This window comes from Felis catus, chromosome A2 (genome assembly GCF_018350175.1).
Source record: "Felis catus isolate Fca126 chromosome A2, F.catus_Fca126_mat1.0, whole genome shotgun sequence".
Lineage (NCBI taxonomy): Eukaryota > Metazoa > Chordata > Mammalia > Carnivora > Felidae > Felis > Felis catus.
The window spans coordinates 157,440,311-157,456,714 of NC_058369.1; the positions used below are offsets into that span (position 1 = coordinate 157,440,311).

The 16,404-nt window shown below is 45.6% G+C and overlaps 1 protein-coding gene across 4 annotated transcripts in view; it reads right to left on the reverse strand.

Moving 5' to 3' along the window:
* LOC101082993 (TRPM8 channel-associated factor 2) overlaps window positions 1-15,663 on the reverse strand; it is a 28,168-nt gene extending 12,505 nt beyond the window's left edge. For 2 of the 4 annotated variants that reach the window (XM_045052910.1, XM_023250671.2), the window contains exons 1-2: window positions 15,365-15,662; window positions 11,968-12,604 (exon numbers count right to left, since the gene is read on the reverse strand). In XM_045052910.1, coding sequence (XP_044908845.1) covers window positions 11,968-12,590 — 623 coding nt within the window. In that variant the 5' untranslated portion in view covers window positions 12,591-12,604; window positions 15,365-15,662. Of the gene's footprint in view, window positions 1-11,967; window positions 12,624-15,364 lie in introns of all 4 variants that reach the window. The other 2 variants (XM_045052911.1, XM_023250673.2) reach the window with 2 other exon arrangements.
* Between the last annotated feature and the right edge of the window lie 741 nt (window positions 15,664-16,404).

The following is a 16,404-nucleotide window of genomic DNA, read 5'->3' on the forward strand; positions in this document are numbered from 1 at the left end:
GTGGGATTATAGGCAATTTTAATTATCTTTACAAAACTTTATTGTCTCATCATAAAAATCAAGTGTTGTTAAAAAATAGTTTATCCATTTAAGTTGCAAAACATTATTGAAAAAAGTACCTCTTGCACAGCTTCTCCTTAATTTCTCTTCAGCATAAAGGAGGAACAAATAAAAAAATGGCATTAATCATACCATGGCTTGCTATTTATCAGTTAAAAACAACAGGTAAACCCATGTGAATTAACATGGGCAGATGTCCAGAACATTGTGCTGAGCAAAACAATTTGCAAAATAGCAGAACTTGGGGATGCAATTTATGTAAGACAAAAATAAAACAATGTTAATATATGTCAATACATATGTCAAAAAAGTCAGGATAAAACCACAATAAACTTTTGGATCCTGGGATGGAGAGAAAGGGCTGATATTGAAAGGGATGGTCACAGGGGTTTTTCCTCACTGGTAGTTTTCAAATAGGGAAAATGTATGAGTGTAATTTCTCTGGCAATTAAAAATTAAATTTAAAATGCTAAGGTAACTGCTGGAAAAATAGAAATAAAATGTATAATCTACAAATGTGTTCGGGACTTTAAGGAATAGAGAAAACTTAGTAAAAAAAAAAAAAGAATGCAGAAAGAAACAAAGAAAGCATAAAAGCAGAAAATAAGGCAAGAGGAAGAGATACACTGAAATTATTATTTTATATAAATGGGTTAAATTTCTACATGAAATGACTGAGCCTCTTAGCTCAGGTTAAAAATATCTAGGTATAAGCTGCTTGTAAAAGACACACTCAAAACTGACACAGAAGGACTGAAAATGAGGAAATCTGTGTATCAACAAAGCTGTATCGGAAAAAAACCACAACAGAAAGAAAGCAGAAGTGCCGGTATTAATATGAGATGCAACTAAATTCAGAGAGGAAAGAGTTAAAATACACCAAGTGAATATTTTCCATGGGTAAAAGTTACACTTTACCAAAGATACAATTTTCATCAATTTTTAGGGTCCTAAAAACAAAATGCTGAGAGCAAAAACTTGGCACAAAACAAATTAAAATTTGATGAACTCATAATTGCATTTGGGATGGTAATGGATCTGTCAGCATCCAGTGGGTCAATTACATTAAAAAAAAGAAAAAAGAGGAGAGAGATGATTTGAGCAGAACAAAAAACACGCTTGATCAGAGAACACTGGTGCAATATCTCCCAGACGCTGAGGATGATGGGGAGAGAGCCTAGGATGCTGCATTCCACCAATTTGAGGCAAGAATATAAGGAAGAAAGTAGACTTTCTTAAACATGATGCATTAAATAACATACCAATTTTCAGCACACAAGCACATGCACAGATGAGCAAATTAGATTATCTGCATCAAGCTTTTAAGAGCAGTAGCAACCTCAGTCCAGAGGCGTCCTCTGGGGATAGGGCCTGGCAGTGTGGGATAAAAGACGATCTACTATTCTGTATATATTTCTCTGTGGGCTGTATGTTCTTGATAATAAGCTTGAATTCCTTTTGAAAGAGTTTTGTAAAAAGATGGGATGTTTCTCAAAAGACAAAGGAAAGATGGAAGGAAGAGCAAACATAGTAGATGGGATACCAAGTAATTCTCAACAGAATGCTTGGCAGTGTTATGAGGGCAATATTAATGATCTCAGATATCGATTTACCAATATTCAAATCTTGCATGCTATCAATGGTATTGGAGTCTGGAAAATAATGAACGTAGCTATTGCTTAACGAGGTTTAATATATACTAGGTATCCACACACATGGATTCTCTCTTTTAATCATTATGATAAAACTGAAATACATTACTCTCGCTTCACAAATGAGGCTTAAAAAGTTAAGCAGTTTGCTCCATGGTTCTTAGCTAATAACTGGCAGGGACAGGAAGCAAATCCAGGGTGGTTTGCCTCTAGCCAATGTTGTCCACACAGTGAAAACTCTCCTTCAATTGCTTGAGTCTTTGGATTAAGCCCACAGGTGGGTATATGGCAATCAACGCATATAGTTTGTGCAAAGGAGACTTTAAAAAGATGTGAAGGTGCAACTAATACTGTGTTTATGAAAAATGAAATATGTGTGTTCCTTCGGAGCTGACAGTGAAGGGAAGCGAGAGGTGATAGTGTTCAGGTAATACACTAGGTCACACCTAAGCAGACAGGTGATACGTGCAGTGGCTTTTTTTTTTTTTTTTTTTTAATGTAGACTTCACACTCAGTGTGGAGCCCAACGCAGGGCTTGAACTTACCCTGAGATCGAGACCTAAGTTGAGGCCAACAGTCAGATGCTCGCTCAACTGAGCCACCCAGGCATCCCATGTAATGGCATTCTGAATGCAGCTTAAAGAACCTCACAATAATAACTATGAAGAGAGGGCTTAGTGGGAAGTGAGCCACTGTCCCCTTAACCATACATTGGCCTTCCCTATCCTATTCCTTATGACGCCTAATTGCCTTTTTTCCTGAGGTGTTTGGTTCTTAATTTGTTTTCTTTGCTCTGACGTCCTCCTTTTCACTTCATTCTGTTACTTGTTTAACATATATTTTTGGAAAGTTCTAAATAGAACTTTAATAGCCTGAAACATTCTCAGGGAATCTGCTTCTGTTCACTGGGTCGCATTTTTCTCCCACGCCTGATTGATTCTGTCGTCTTCCCATACTAAGTTTCTGTCTTTTCTGTATTTCCCTTTCCAATGTATTACGGTGTTTTTATAGAGTTATTGTACAGATTTGTTCCCCCAATTAGCTGCTGCAGATCTCTTGCATGTTCTGAAATAGTTTGGTTCAGTTCTCCTTCATATGCTCCGGGACCCGTTTGCCTATACACACCCCCCACATCTATCCACCTTCCTGGATTCTACGGAGGTTGGGATATGGCTGCTTTCCACTTTCTTGTTGCCTGAGGTGTGTGGCATGAATCAAACGGCAAAGTAATCACCTGGGCCTACTGCCGTCCTTGCTGGGGGCTAGTCCCTGCACTTTTGGGGACCTAAGGCTATGCCTACCCCACCCGAGCAGGTGTGGAACACGCCTGAGGGGTTCCACCCACCACCGTGCATGGAAGATGGCAGCTCCGGCTTCCCTTTCTGCCTCCACCAAGTCCTGCAGTGGCTCTGGTGCTTTTATATACTCCCCAGTGTGTTCGTTCTAGAATATGAGAAGGCATTAATGATAATTCTTGGATTTGTGGTGGTAGCTTTCTTCTTGCGTCTGGGTTGGGGGTGGGGTCAGGAGATGGAAATACCGTGCCACACATCAGTCACCTGCCAGCCTCGAAGCCTCCCGTTCAGCCCTCTACTTGGCATTGCTCATTCATTTGGTCAGATTTGGTGGAGAGGGCAGTTCTGGGATCTAGCCCCATTGCATACAGTCTTTACCTGGAAACTCTTTGGACCGTGGTGAGGATCAAATGAGAGAACACAACACCTTCAGAAGATGCATAAGCTGCTGGCATGTGTTTACTTTCACGTGAGCAATTCCTAATATATTCTAGACCTTCTAGGTTACACCACGTATAAATGTCACGAGCTATTGTTCTGGGAGTTGTTTTCCCTAGCAAGTGCCTTTGGATCTGACTTTGTTCTTTTTTTTTTTTTTTTTTTTTTTTGAGAGAAAGCGAGTGCGGGAGGGGCAGAGAGGGGGACAGAGAATCCAAAGTGGGCTTTCTGCTGACAGCAGAGAGCCACTGCAGGGCTCCAACTCATAAACCATGAGATCATGACCTGAGCTGAGATCAAGAGTCAGACCCCTAACAGACTGAGCCACCCAGGCACCCCCTGACTTTGCATATTAAAGTAACTTCACTGTCTCTCTCAGTTATGTAAACATGGGTGTGCAGTCAGCGCTTGCCCTTGGGGACAAGACATTGAGAGTATCTTCTGTTTTGGATTTTGGAGAATGCCCCTCCCCTTGGCAGAGCATTTCCCTTAAGACGCTCCAGGGCCTCCAGCAGGACTTTGAAGTCATCAAACCTGCTGGGTCAGTTCAGGCGCCTTTGACCAAGATTTGCCAGCGGGAAAGTTCCCTAAAAACCTCTAAGGGGATGCCAGGTAAAGGAGGCAGGAATCTGAGCTGAGGGCCTGGGCTCAACATTATTAGGTCTTCTTAGACTTTAGACGTGACCCTCTCAGCCAGCCTCAACCCAGTTTTTGGCTGAGCTCCCCTGGCAGAACATTCCTTAACATGAACTTATCTGTGGGGTTAACACTAGCATACTAGCCACCCTTTCTCCTTCATGGTTTTGGGTGTGTATTCACCTACGTATCCATTAATTTATATGGTATACAAACATTTGTCGCTCTATACTGTGTTTCACACGGCAGGCGCTGCGAAGAAAGCAGCAGACATGACAAGCAAGAGCAAGGCATTGGTGCAGCTTAACGTTCTGGCCGGCTGGACAGGCGCCAGCCAGTGCACAGGTCGGGGGTGTGCAGGTTGTGATCACTGATGTCGAGGCCATAAATGCAGAAGAGTGACACGGGGAGGTTAGTCTTAGATTCAATAGGGTCACCGGGGAAGACTCCTCTGAGAAGGGGGTTTGAGCTTGAAACTGAATAAGAAGAATAAATTGTCTGGTCCAGAGCTTCCCAGAGTAGGAAGAGAAATTTGAAAACCAGGTCTTAAAATGAACTTTGCCATTGAACTACTAGTGTTATTTTTTTTGAATAACTGGATTTGCAAATGTCTTTAAAAAACTTCTTTAAAGTGTATTTATTTTGAGAGAGAGAGGGAGGAAGAGAGGGAGAATCTCAAGCAGGTTCTGCACTGTCATGTCAGCACAGAGTCGGACGCGGGGCTTAATTTCATGAACTGTGAGATCATTACCTGAGCTAAAACCAAGAGTCAGATGCTTAACTGACTGAGCCACCCAGGCACCCCCACAAATGTCTTGAAACTTTATAAGACGAGAAACCTGATGTTACACCTTGAGGTCTTTGAATTTGGGGGGATTATTTTAGAAATTTAAAGATGTGTGTGGCTGATGTACAAGCTATAACCCCCCTCGAAATACTCAAGTTAGAAAATGTCTACGTACTCAACAAAAGGACACAGTTAAACCAACTGTGACACGTATATTGTGACTAAAAATTCTCATTAAGAACATTACTTTTAAAAATAGAAAAATGTTCTTAAGCAAATACAAAATAGCAGTACATAACAACAACTAGCAAAAATGATGCATGATGACAGAAGATGTGTAAAAGGTCAAAATTTTGTTGGGGACACAATGAGAAGCTAAAAATATCCAGATATTTCACTGTCATGTTGTTATTTCAGTAAAAGTTTTACAAATAAGGAAAACTGATAACATGGAAAACTTATTTTCATACATTACCTGAACATTCCCAACACTTCTGTTGGTCAATCAAGTATGGACTTCAGTTAAACACTACTGTAGGCCCAGAGCCCAAAATAGTGTCTACAGTTTCACAGGCTCTCAGCACATTTTAGCTGAGTGAAAGAATGGATTGACAGGTTCTAGAAAGAGGGAAGGAAAACTGATATGATAATGAAATTTGCATCTTTACCCATTTTGTTGCTGCATTAATAGAACAATATAAGACATAAGGTCAAAGGAGGAATCTTAGTGTAATTTGAGGAAAATTTCATATTGTGTAAGGGTTTATACAAAGACAGAGGAGTGATATAAAATTGTTTTCAGGTTATAATTATAGACAACTTGGAGATAACAAATGTTTAAAGAAGAAAATAATAATCACCTATCAGCTTATCTCTAGAGATATACTATTAATACTTTTATTTTCTATCTGTACACATCTTAACTAATTTGGCATCATTTAATATAGTTTTATATATTAATTTTGTCTATTGTATCATCAGTATTTTCTTACTCCTTTAAGTAATAAGTCTTTAAGGAGTTAAAGAGTAAGATATACCATAATTACTATTTTTTTAAAGATTTTTACTTTATCTTATTAAAAAAATTTTTTTTTAACATTTATTTATTTTTGAGAGACAGAGACAGAGCATGAGAGGGGGAAGGGCAGAGAGCGAGAGGGAGACACAGAATCTGAAGCAGGCTCCAGGCTCTGAGCCGTCAGCACAGAGCCTGACTCGGGGCTTGAACTCATGAACTGTGAGATCATGACCTGAGCCGAAGTTGGACGCTTAACCGACTGAACCACCCCGGTGCCCCATACCATAATTATTTAAGCAATATTCCATCTGTTAGACACTTATAGTTTTCCCCGTGTTTTACTTACTAGTGAAAACACCATTAAAATTTTTGCTACTAAACTTTGCCCCATAGACACATTTCTCTTTTCCAATCCTTCCATCTTCCCTTCCCCCATAGGTGCTGATTTGGAGAGTCCCTCCTAGTAGACTTTCTACTTACTGTCTCAGTCTTTGAGTTGGGTTCCTGGGGAACCCAATTCTGGGGTAGTTGTTAATGTTTAGCAAAAATTACATGTGCATTTATCCTTTGACTAAGCAATCCCATTTCCAGTGATATGCAAAATAACGAAGACATATGCACACAGGCATTTACTGCAATATAGATGAAATAGTAAGAATACTGGAAAAAAATTTTAAATACTACAAACTCAAATCTGTCAGTAAAAAACTATCTGAATAAACTATACTACATCCATACATTTCAGTGTAATATATAGTGCATATCTATAGGTTATTATGGAGCCATATCTAGAAAACAATATTAAGTGAAAAAGTAAGGTGGAGAAAAATATGTATCGTATACAGTTGCTTTTTTCAAGAAAAAGGACACCAGTGTGTGTGTGTGCGTGTGTGTGTGTGTGTGTGTGTTCATACATATACTAACAATGGAGTAAAATGATTTTTTTTAAAAAAGGGAGAAAAAAATTATATAAAGGAACAGGGATAGAATATTGGCTTCTTAAGATTTTACTTTAGATCCACATAGCTATGCTAAATTATTATAAAATAAGATTAATTCACAAAAGCACTTCCAAACAGCAAAAGTAAAATATCCAAAGAATCTACATGTGTATCCATTTAGTGGTATAACCACAAAGAGAAGAACTAGTCTAAGTGACTTTAAAAGATGGTAATTTGGCTTTCTATACCTCATAAAATATATAATAAGGATGAAAGGAACTGAAAATAATCTTTAACTGTGCTGGTAGTACTGTTATTGGGAACTGTTATGTGTCTTGTGGGATAAAACAAATGAGTTATTAGGGTGCTTTCTTTCAGAACTAGGATTATTTAGCATGGGACAAAAAGGAGGCAGATGTAATAAGATCACTGAAAGGAAATAAAACCCTATAGCTCTGAAGTTGAATTTGAAGCATCAGAATGAGCTCTTGATGTATTTATCATTTCAAAATCCTTATTTCTTAGCTCTGCCCACTCAAAAGGCCTGGAAACAATGATCAACCCAAGAGCAGTGAGCACACCACTGTGTCTCTGGCTCCTAAACACCATTTCCCACTCAAAGGAATAAGGGCTCCTTGTAGAAATGGCTGACGTTGGGTCTGGGGCAGGAAATGTGTAACATGGGGCTGAAACAAGGAAGTCCATTAAGGCTGGGTCAAAAAGTTTTAGTTTGACTTGAATAGGTTCATGATGGAACATGTTTATTATGTGAGTGTTCCAGTCCATGAGTTCATAAGGACAATTAAAAAAAAATAAGACACAGTGGAGACCTTTGGAAGATTCTAGGGAGTCCAACTCAGTGCTTTGGAAAATCCAGCATTTATCCTGCCTTCCCTAAGCAGACTATGCCAGGGTATGCAAATAGTAGATGAAGGGAATTATGTTTTTATAGAAGTATTCTAAATACTGGATAAAAGGAATGCTAGAATTTTAAATATCCCATTTTAAGTTTATTTTTATTTATTTTGAGAGAGAGAGAGACACAGCAGGTGAGAGAGGGGCAGAGAGAGATAAATAAAATAAATAAAAGAGGAGAATTTCAGGCAGGCTCAGCTGTATCAGTGCAGAGCCCGAAGTGGGGCTTGAACTCACGAATGGTGAGATCATGACCTGAGCCAAAACCAAGAGTCAGACACTTAACTGGCTGAGCCGCCCAGGCGCCCCTAACTCTACCATTTTATAGTCACGGATGAATTAATGGATCTAGGACTAGGCAATGATTATTAATGACTTTTAATATCACAGTGAGAGAAACAGACATTATGTTCCATTCTGTGGACATACACACATTACCACGTTTAAAGTGGTCAGGCCAAAAATTCAAACATGAGGCTCATCAAGCTTCTAAATTGGGGGGTGGGAAACTTTTCCAGCAGGGTAGATAATAGACGTTAGGCTTGTGGGCCACATGGTCTCTGTTGATCCTACTCAGCTCCGCCATTGTAGCTCGAAAGCAGCCACAGACCACATGTACACAGAGGGGCAACAGGCCATGGTTTGCTAATCCCTGCCAAAGAATCTACATCTAACGTCCAGTGTACAGGAAATACAGGGAACAAAGGAATATATTACATGACACCGTAAGAATGCAATCTAAAACTTCAGACTGAAGTGAACTGTTCAGGCAGGACAAAGTGCCTAGTTTCTTCAACAACAACAACAACAACAAAACAGAACAAAAAAAAAAAGCAAGAGATAAAAAGAATTGGGAAGGAAACTCCTATCTTACAGGAGACATAAAAGTCGTATCAGTCAAAATATTTGGGTTTTAATAAATACCAGTTCCAATAAACTTTGAAAAAAAAAAGATAATCATGGAAATAAATGATGCCATTAGGAATGACAGTGGTGCCCTGTGGTTGTTTTTGAAAGAGTTTATGTGTTTAGACATACATATTGAAACATGATGGGCGCACCTGGGTGGCTCAGTTGGTTGAGTGGCTGGCTTTGGCTCGGATCATTATCTCATGGTTTGTGAGTTCAAGCCTCACATCAGGCTCACTGCTGTCAGAGCGGAGCTTGCTTTGGGTCCTCTGTTCCCCTCTCTATTCCCCTCCCCGGCCTGTGCTCTCTCTCTTAAAAAAAAAAAAAGAAAAAGAAATATGATATGTCTGCAATTTACTTCCAAGTAATGGTAGGGCTGTGGGTAAAACTGACTATGAGTTGGCTCTTCTGAAGGTCAGGTCAGGGCTGCATGGGCTCATGGGACTGGTCTTTTGCATGTTTGAAGTTTTCCATAATTAAAAGTTGAAACCAACACAAAACATAACTCGGGTTCAGCAACAGAGATGAAAAAAATGTACGTGTAGATGAAGAAAAATAGCTTTAGTTTGCCGGACAAGAGCCTCTGGAACAATTAAGTAGAATCGGGCTCATGGGATTTTCTGTTTGTCCCATAGAATTAGAATCAAAGACAAGCTGGAGTGGATCAGATCCACTCTGAGGTTTCTGAGTGACCCGTCCCCTCCCATCCCCTCCCGCCTCTCTCGGAGGGAAGGAGGTCCCAGGGCACCAGGGCTTGGGGCTGACGGCCCAGGGTGCTGCTAGCTGCTCACCCAACAAGTGTATGCTCTTCCTGGCATCAGCAACTTGATTTCTTCAGAGTTGCTAGTGCGCCTTTAAAAATACTCAGCAGGGGCGCCTGGGTGGCTCAGTCGGTTAAGCGGCCGACTTGGGCTCAGGTCATGATTTCGCGGTCCGTGAGTTCGAGCCCCGCGTCGGGCTCTGTGCTGACAGCTCAGAGCCTGGAGCCTGTTTCAGATTCTGTATCTCCCTCTCTCTGACCCTCCCCCATTCATGCTCTGTCTCTCTCTGTCTCAAAAATAAATCAACGTTAAAAATAAAAATTTTAAAAACACTCAGCCCCTCAGAGCCTCTGGCAGCAGAGCTGGCCAGGTGAACAGCAAGTCTAATGGTCGCGGCTTCCAAAAATATTATATTTTCTGAACTGAAAGGGATCTACTCAGCAGGTGTGGATACCCTAGCTTATCCTAGGTATACTTACAGTGCCTGAAGTAGTAGGGGCAGCCTTGTGACCATAAAGAATAAGGTGATACGCCATGACGGGAGGGGTGGAGGTGACGGTGCAGAGACAGAGAATGAATGAACCTGGCACGTCACGGAGTCTGCCACAGGCTCATATACCTGAACTTTGTGCTACACAAGAAAACTTAATCCTGCATGGTTAATCCACTGCGGTAAGGCTTCTGTGACATGTCACCGAACACAGTCACTGATTTAACCGTTACCCCAACCCCCAAGTATCCAAAATTAAGCTTCCTGGTCTCCTCTGAACTCCCTTCTCAGTCTTCCTCCACTTCATAAATAGCAACTTTGGTCTTTAAAGCATTCAGATCCAAACTCCTGTCGCTTTTTCTCTTCTCACTCCATTTTCATCCATCAGCCATGCCTGTTGGGTCTCCAGTCTCACCTCCAGCTCCACTGCCGTCACCCTGGTGTGAGCCACGGTACCTCTTAGGTGGCCTGTTTCAGGAGCCTCGTGACTGGTGTCCTGCTTCAGTCCTGCCTCCTACAGCCTATTCTCCATCAATCAGAAGGCCCCTTTTGAAATGCAGGTACTTCCTGTCAGTCCTCTGACCCAAATTCTCTCACTTCCAGTAAGACCCAGAGCGCTGCCAAGGACTACCTCACGTCCTTTTACACCAGCCCTCATTCACCCAGCTCCGGTCACACCAGCTTCCTCAGTGTTCCTGCAACAAATCAGGCGGGCTTCTGCTTCAGGCTTTCACCTTTGCTCCCCCCTCTGCCTGAGTTCTCTTTTCTTTTTAAAAGTGTATTTATTTATTTTGAGAGAGAGAGAGAGAGAGAGAGAGAAAGGGAGCACATGCAGGTCGGGGAGGGGCAGAGAGAGAAGGAGAGAGGGAATCCCAAGCAGGCTCCACGCTATTAGCACAGCCCGATGTGGGCCTTGATCCCATGAACCATGAGATCTTAACCTGAGCCAAAATCAAGAGTAGGACTCTCAACTGACTGAGCCACCCAGGCGCCCCCTCAGTTCTCTTTTCACGGATGTCCATATGGCTCATTCCTGAAATTCTTTCAGATCTCTTAGCTGTCACCTGACCAGACCAGGGAAGCCTTCCAAGGTGGCCGTTTTCTTGTTTGCACTCCTATCCACTCCCCACGCTCCTCTGTCATGCTCTCCATTTCAGGGAATTGTGTTTCCCTGGCTTCCTTGCCCTCGGGCTTCTGGTGGGTACGCCCACGGGAGGCAGAGGCAGAAAGAAGACTGAAGGCAGGTAGGCAACAAGAAGGAGACGAGGTCTGTGTCTCTCTCTTCAGGCTGTGTCTCTGGCACTCACAGTGTCTACTCTGAGATGCCAGGTCCCACAGACACCCCTCCATCTGGGGTCCCAGCTCCTGCTACACAGGCTCCTACCAGGTGACTCAGAACCTGGGCTCCAGTGACAAGGCCACTTCCCTCTGTCGGTCATGTTGTCACTAAGCCCTCCATTACTGTGCTGTCTCTTGTGTGGCTTTCCAGTTCCTCCCTCACCTGCATAGTCAAGTTCTTATATTAAGTCCTTCTGTTTCAAACACCAACTAGTCCTGACGGAGCCTGACCGATAAGCCTTCCCTGATGACCCTCAGTGCCCTCCACTCCCCTCCCTGTCACTGTCCACTTATCCTGCATTACTTTCCCTGTAGCTCTTATCAACACCTGCTAGAGTTTATATTTATTTGTTTTCTTAATTGCTTAACTCTCCACCGGCATATAAATGAGCAGGTAGTAGGACTTGGTGTGGCTGTGTGGGGCTGGCAGTGGGCTGAGCTCACACAAATAAACCAGTGTTCTTTGATTTGTTTAAGAGATCTTGATAAGCACTCTCCCCATCCTGGGCACTAGACACGGGAGACGGAGAGATGAATAAAGCAAACACTTCTATCTGGACACAGAACAGAGTGGCGGTGAGAACCCAGCCTCCCTCCCTGTGTTTGCCTTGTGGTGCTTCCAAAACAGAGTGGAGAATCACGTGTGTGAAAATGGAAGCTCATCCAAAAGGGAGATCAAATCTATTGTTACCATGCGTCCGACGCCCCGTAGGGAAACACCACTCACCTGACATGGAGTGGGATCTTGGGTACCTTCTTAGAGACCTTGAACCGTCCTCTGTCCCCATAGATGTCGGTGAAGTACACTCCAGCCACACTTGTCACCTGGTTCCCAGGGAAACTGGACAGCACATTGTCACGACCATGCTGACTGGCCCAATACCAGGCTTGGCCCCCGATGAGCAAGCCGCCTCCACATTTCACAAACTGGATCAGCTCTGCAGTCATCTTATCATGGTAGGCACTGATGCAGTAAACCCCCAAGGGGGCCCCCAGTTCCGACTGAATCTGTGCCTGAACCCCACAGCCCTGCAGGATACTTACTAGTGATCCCAGGGATGGGTGCACTCCAGTGGGAGCCCCAGGTGAGGGACAGAGCCAACCCACTGCATTAAGAAGAAATGGAACCAAGCCAGCATCCAGCAGGTAGCCTTCATGGGACACCACCACCAGGCGGCCTCGGCCGTAGAAGGAGGCAGCAATGAGGACCTGGCCCTTGTCATTCACCATCACCGGGAAGGCGGCCTCTCCAATAAGAAGAAGTTCACTAGGGATGGGGTCTTTGGGGACATTCCAGCTTGTCACTCCATCCATGAGGGCCTCGAAAGCACTGGCAGGAGTTGTCGCCATGGTTCAACCAGCTGCTGCAGAGGAGATGAAAGGCTGCGCTTGGTCAGAACTGATGAAGCTTCAAGTGAAAACACAACTAAACGCATTCAAACTAAACCATTCACTGGGTTCCCCACTGTGTGCCAACCACTAGGGAGCCCAGCAAGGCACACGCGGACAAGGCCCTCACTTTCATGAATCTGATATTTCAGCAGGGGAAGGACAATAAATAAATCGGTAGACAAACATAAACACAGCAATTCCTAACCATTAGGATGAAAATAAGAAAGTGATGTGATATCAAGTAACTGGAGAGTCCATTGAGATTGTGTGACAGGAAAGGCCTAGATGAGGAAGTGACCTTCAAGCTGTAACCTGACGTTTCAGCCGAGACACGGCATGTATAGGAGGCCAAAGTAGCCCTGGGCAGGGCAGAACACAACCTGAGTGGCTGAGGGGGGCGGGGCTGGGTCCTGCACAACCTGGTACAAGGTGACAGCCATGTGCGTGAGCTGACTTAGTATTGTGCTGCATCTCTATGGACAAAACAGTCAAGTGACCTTTCAGAAAACTGCATTTTGGGGACAGTTTTGACTAAATGAATTGAAATGCCAACTTATCATGGCTGCCCTAACTAGGAGTTCCCTACCTCTGTGTGGGTAGCTTTCTTTTTCCAGGGGTCTTTTATTTTATTTTATTTATTTTATTTTATTTTATTTTATTTTTTTAATTTTTTTTTCAACGTTTATTTATTTTTGGGACAGAGAGAGACAGAGCATGAACGGGGGAGGGGCAGAGAGAGAGGGAGACACACAGAATCGGAAACAGGCTCCAGGCTCCGAGCCATCAGCCCAGAGCCCGACGCGGGGCTCAAACTCACAGACCGCGAGATCGTGACCTGGCTGAAGTCGGACGCTTAACCGACTGCGCCACCCAGGCGCCCCTCCAGGGGTCTTTTAAAATTCAGTGTGCCTGGGGAGCCTGGGTGGCTCAGTCTGTGAAGCGTCAGACTTAGGCTCAGGTCATGATCTCGCGGTTCAAGGGTTCAAGCCCTCTTTTGGGCTCTGTGCTGACAACTTGGAGCCTGGAGCCTGCTTCAGTTTCTGTGTCTCCCTTTCTCTCTCCCCTCCCCTGCTTATGCATTCTCTCTCTCTCTCAAATATAAATAACATTTTTAAAAAAGTCAGTGTGCCTAAAATTCAGCTATTTTTTCCCTTAAAGCAGCTTCTCTTGGATAAATTACTTAAGCCTCAGTTTCCCCACTTATAAAAAGAATAATACATCCCTTGGAGGATCGTTTTTGGAGATTAAGAGAATGCACATGAAAACACCTTGTTCTGGGTACACAGTGAGTGCTGAGAAAACATGAGGGTCTGTCCCTATGCTAACCTTTCTAACTTCCCCAAATGACAAGGGCCATGTTCTGGGTGCCTGTCTGCTCCCCTCGGCCTACCCCTGACTTCAGCAACTGCCATGGAAGAACTTCCTGGGCACTCGAACGCCTCCTCACTTCCGCAGGTACACAGGGGCAGCCCTGCAGTGGCCCTGAGCCCGGGGAAGTGGAGGGCATGCGGACTACGTGCCACAGTGGCTGTCCTACGTGTGTCCAGGAGTCCCTGGACTGAGGGACTGAGCTCCAGCTGCCCCAGTGGTGAGCAGCTCAGCCCTTCGCTGCCTTTCCCTCCTTCCTGGTCTCCCCCTCCCCACTTCCTCACCTGCATTCGGGGCTCACTTCCCAAATAGGCTACCCAGCTCCAGTCCTTGTAGCAGGCCTCGCTTTGGGGAAGAATTGAAACTAAGACACCAAAGTTTTCCTCTACCTTTGCCTCCTTCCTTCCTCTCTCCTGTTTCCATAGACAGTCGGCTACCTCACTTTGTTCTTCTTGCACCGGATCTCTCCAACATGAGTGAGTGCCTTCCGCTTGTATTCACATCCAGACTAAACCCATCTGGCTTTAGTCCCAGGATGGATTCTCATCTACCATCTTCTCAAACCATCCTACCCACTTCACTTCGTAATAAAAACCCTCTGATTTCATCCACTCTCCATAAGGTAAAAGCTGAGTGCCTTGCCCTGGATTCTAAGACCTCCATGGTCTGGGCTCTCCCCTGTGTTCCAGACTTTTTTTCCCTGCTACATACATTCTCTGCAAACCTCTAGCAGGCTTAGCATCCCTGAACGTGTCCTGTATTTCCTATAGAAGTCCAGCTCCTGATCACCCTCTAACTTCCCGGCCCATCTAACCATCTCTTTCTCAGTAGCTCCCAGGAAAGTGAATTCACAAAAGAGAACCGGTACCCACATCGAGCGTCGTGGGCCATGAGGGCGAGTGATCTCAGCTTTCTGGTTTAGGACTAGGGAAAAAGCAGCGAAAGAAGTCAGGCAGCCTGAGATCAAGATCATGTTAACTACCTTGGAAAGGGAAGTCTTTCAGTACCCTGGGCCTAACAGGAAAAACTGACAACCCAAGAGATGAGTAATAGTTCCTCCGAACCCTGACCTCAACTCTCAAGAAGTAGGTGCGCGCGTGTGCGCAGACATGCGCACGTACATGCATACATCTTGGTAAGATTTTTGATTCACAGGTTCAAAGAGGCGAGAGAAAAGTGTTTTCAGAAGAATAGCAAACAGCACCAGACTGGGTACACGAAAGGAAACCCGGAACCCAGACAGAGAGAAACACCCTGAATGAGGGAACATTCCTGGGCATGCTTCTGGCGCCAAGCGGCGCCCCAGCGAGCCCAGGTTCTCGGCCCCCGCCCCACCCGCAACGCTCTTGGATTGTTAAACTCACGATCGGTAGCCGGGTCCGTGGCGCTAGCTCCGGGCACGGGGAACTTGTGCGGTGGCACAGCAAGCGGTCTGGGGTGGGGCCTGATGGAGGAGGCAGGCGGGGTGGGGCGCGGCTGGGGCGGTCCGGGGCGCGGTTGGGGCGGTCCGCGGCGCGGTGGGCGGTCTCGGGGCCGCGTGGAGAGGGCGCGGAGTGGGACCCAGAGGCGGCGAGGATGCGGCGAGGTGCTGGGGGGACGGCCCGGGGGCAGGGCGCGGCGGTCGGTCTGGGCGCCTTGTGGAGGGGGCGCGGCTGGCGACCCAGGGGCGTGCGTGCGGGGCGGGATTGGGGTGGTTGAGGGACGGGGCTCAGTGGGCGGTCTGTGGGGCGGAGCCGGCGAGGCGCGGCAGGCGTGGTGGGGCGCCGCCCGGTTGAGGCGGCTCGGGGGCGGGGCGGCCCGGGGGTGGGCGGGGCGCGGCGCGGTTGGGGCGGTTCGTGGGCGGGACCGGCAGGAGAGGGGGCGGGGCGAGGGGCAGCTCGCCTCCGAGAGGCCCCTCCCGGCCCGCTGCGCTGGAGGTGGTGTAGCTGTTTGCGGAGCTCCATCAGGGTACCTGACTCATGCTCCCAGGAGGTGGAGTTCCTCGATCCGCGGGGTTCGGGCGGAAAGCGGCTCTCTCAGGCCCTCCGAGAGTTCTGGGGTACGAGAGGGGAGCTTTGCCGGAAAGCAAACGCCAGGTCTCTAGTAAACCAGATTCGGGGCTAGCAACGCCCGACGACAGCGTAACCCAGCGCCTAGGGGTTTTGGCGTGGAAGCGCCTCCCTCCCCTCCAGTGGTGGGGTGCAGCGCCAGAGAATAGTTTCCTGCGTTGAAAGGCTGCCTCCTGGTGGTCAGCACCCGCCCGCGCAGCCCGTGCTCGTGGGGTTTCCAGGCTGTGCAGGACACTCAAGCTAGTACTGCGTCTGGGAGTAGAGGAGACACCGGTGCCAAAGATATTCTTGTTTCAGGGGTTTTCTTTAAGTGTATTCAGTGTGCAACACTCCTTCCTAGGAAAGTGAAATTTTCT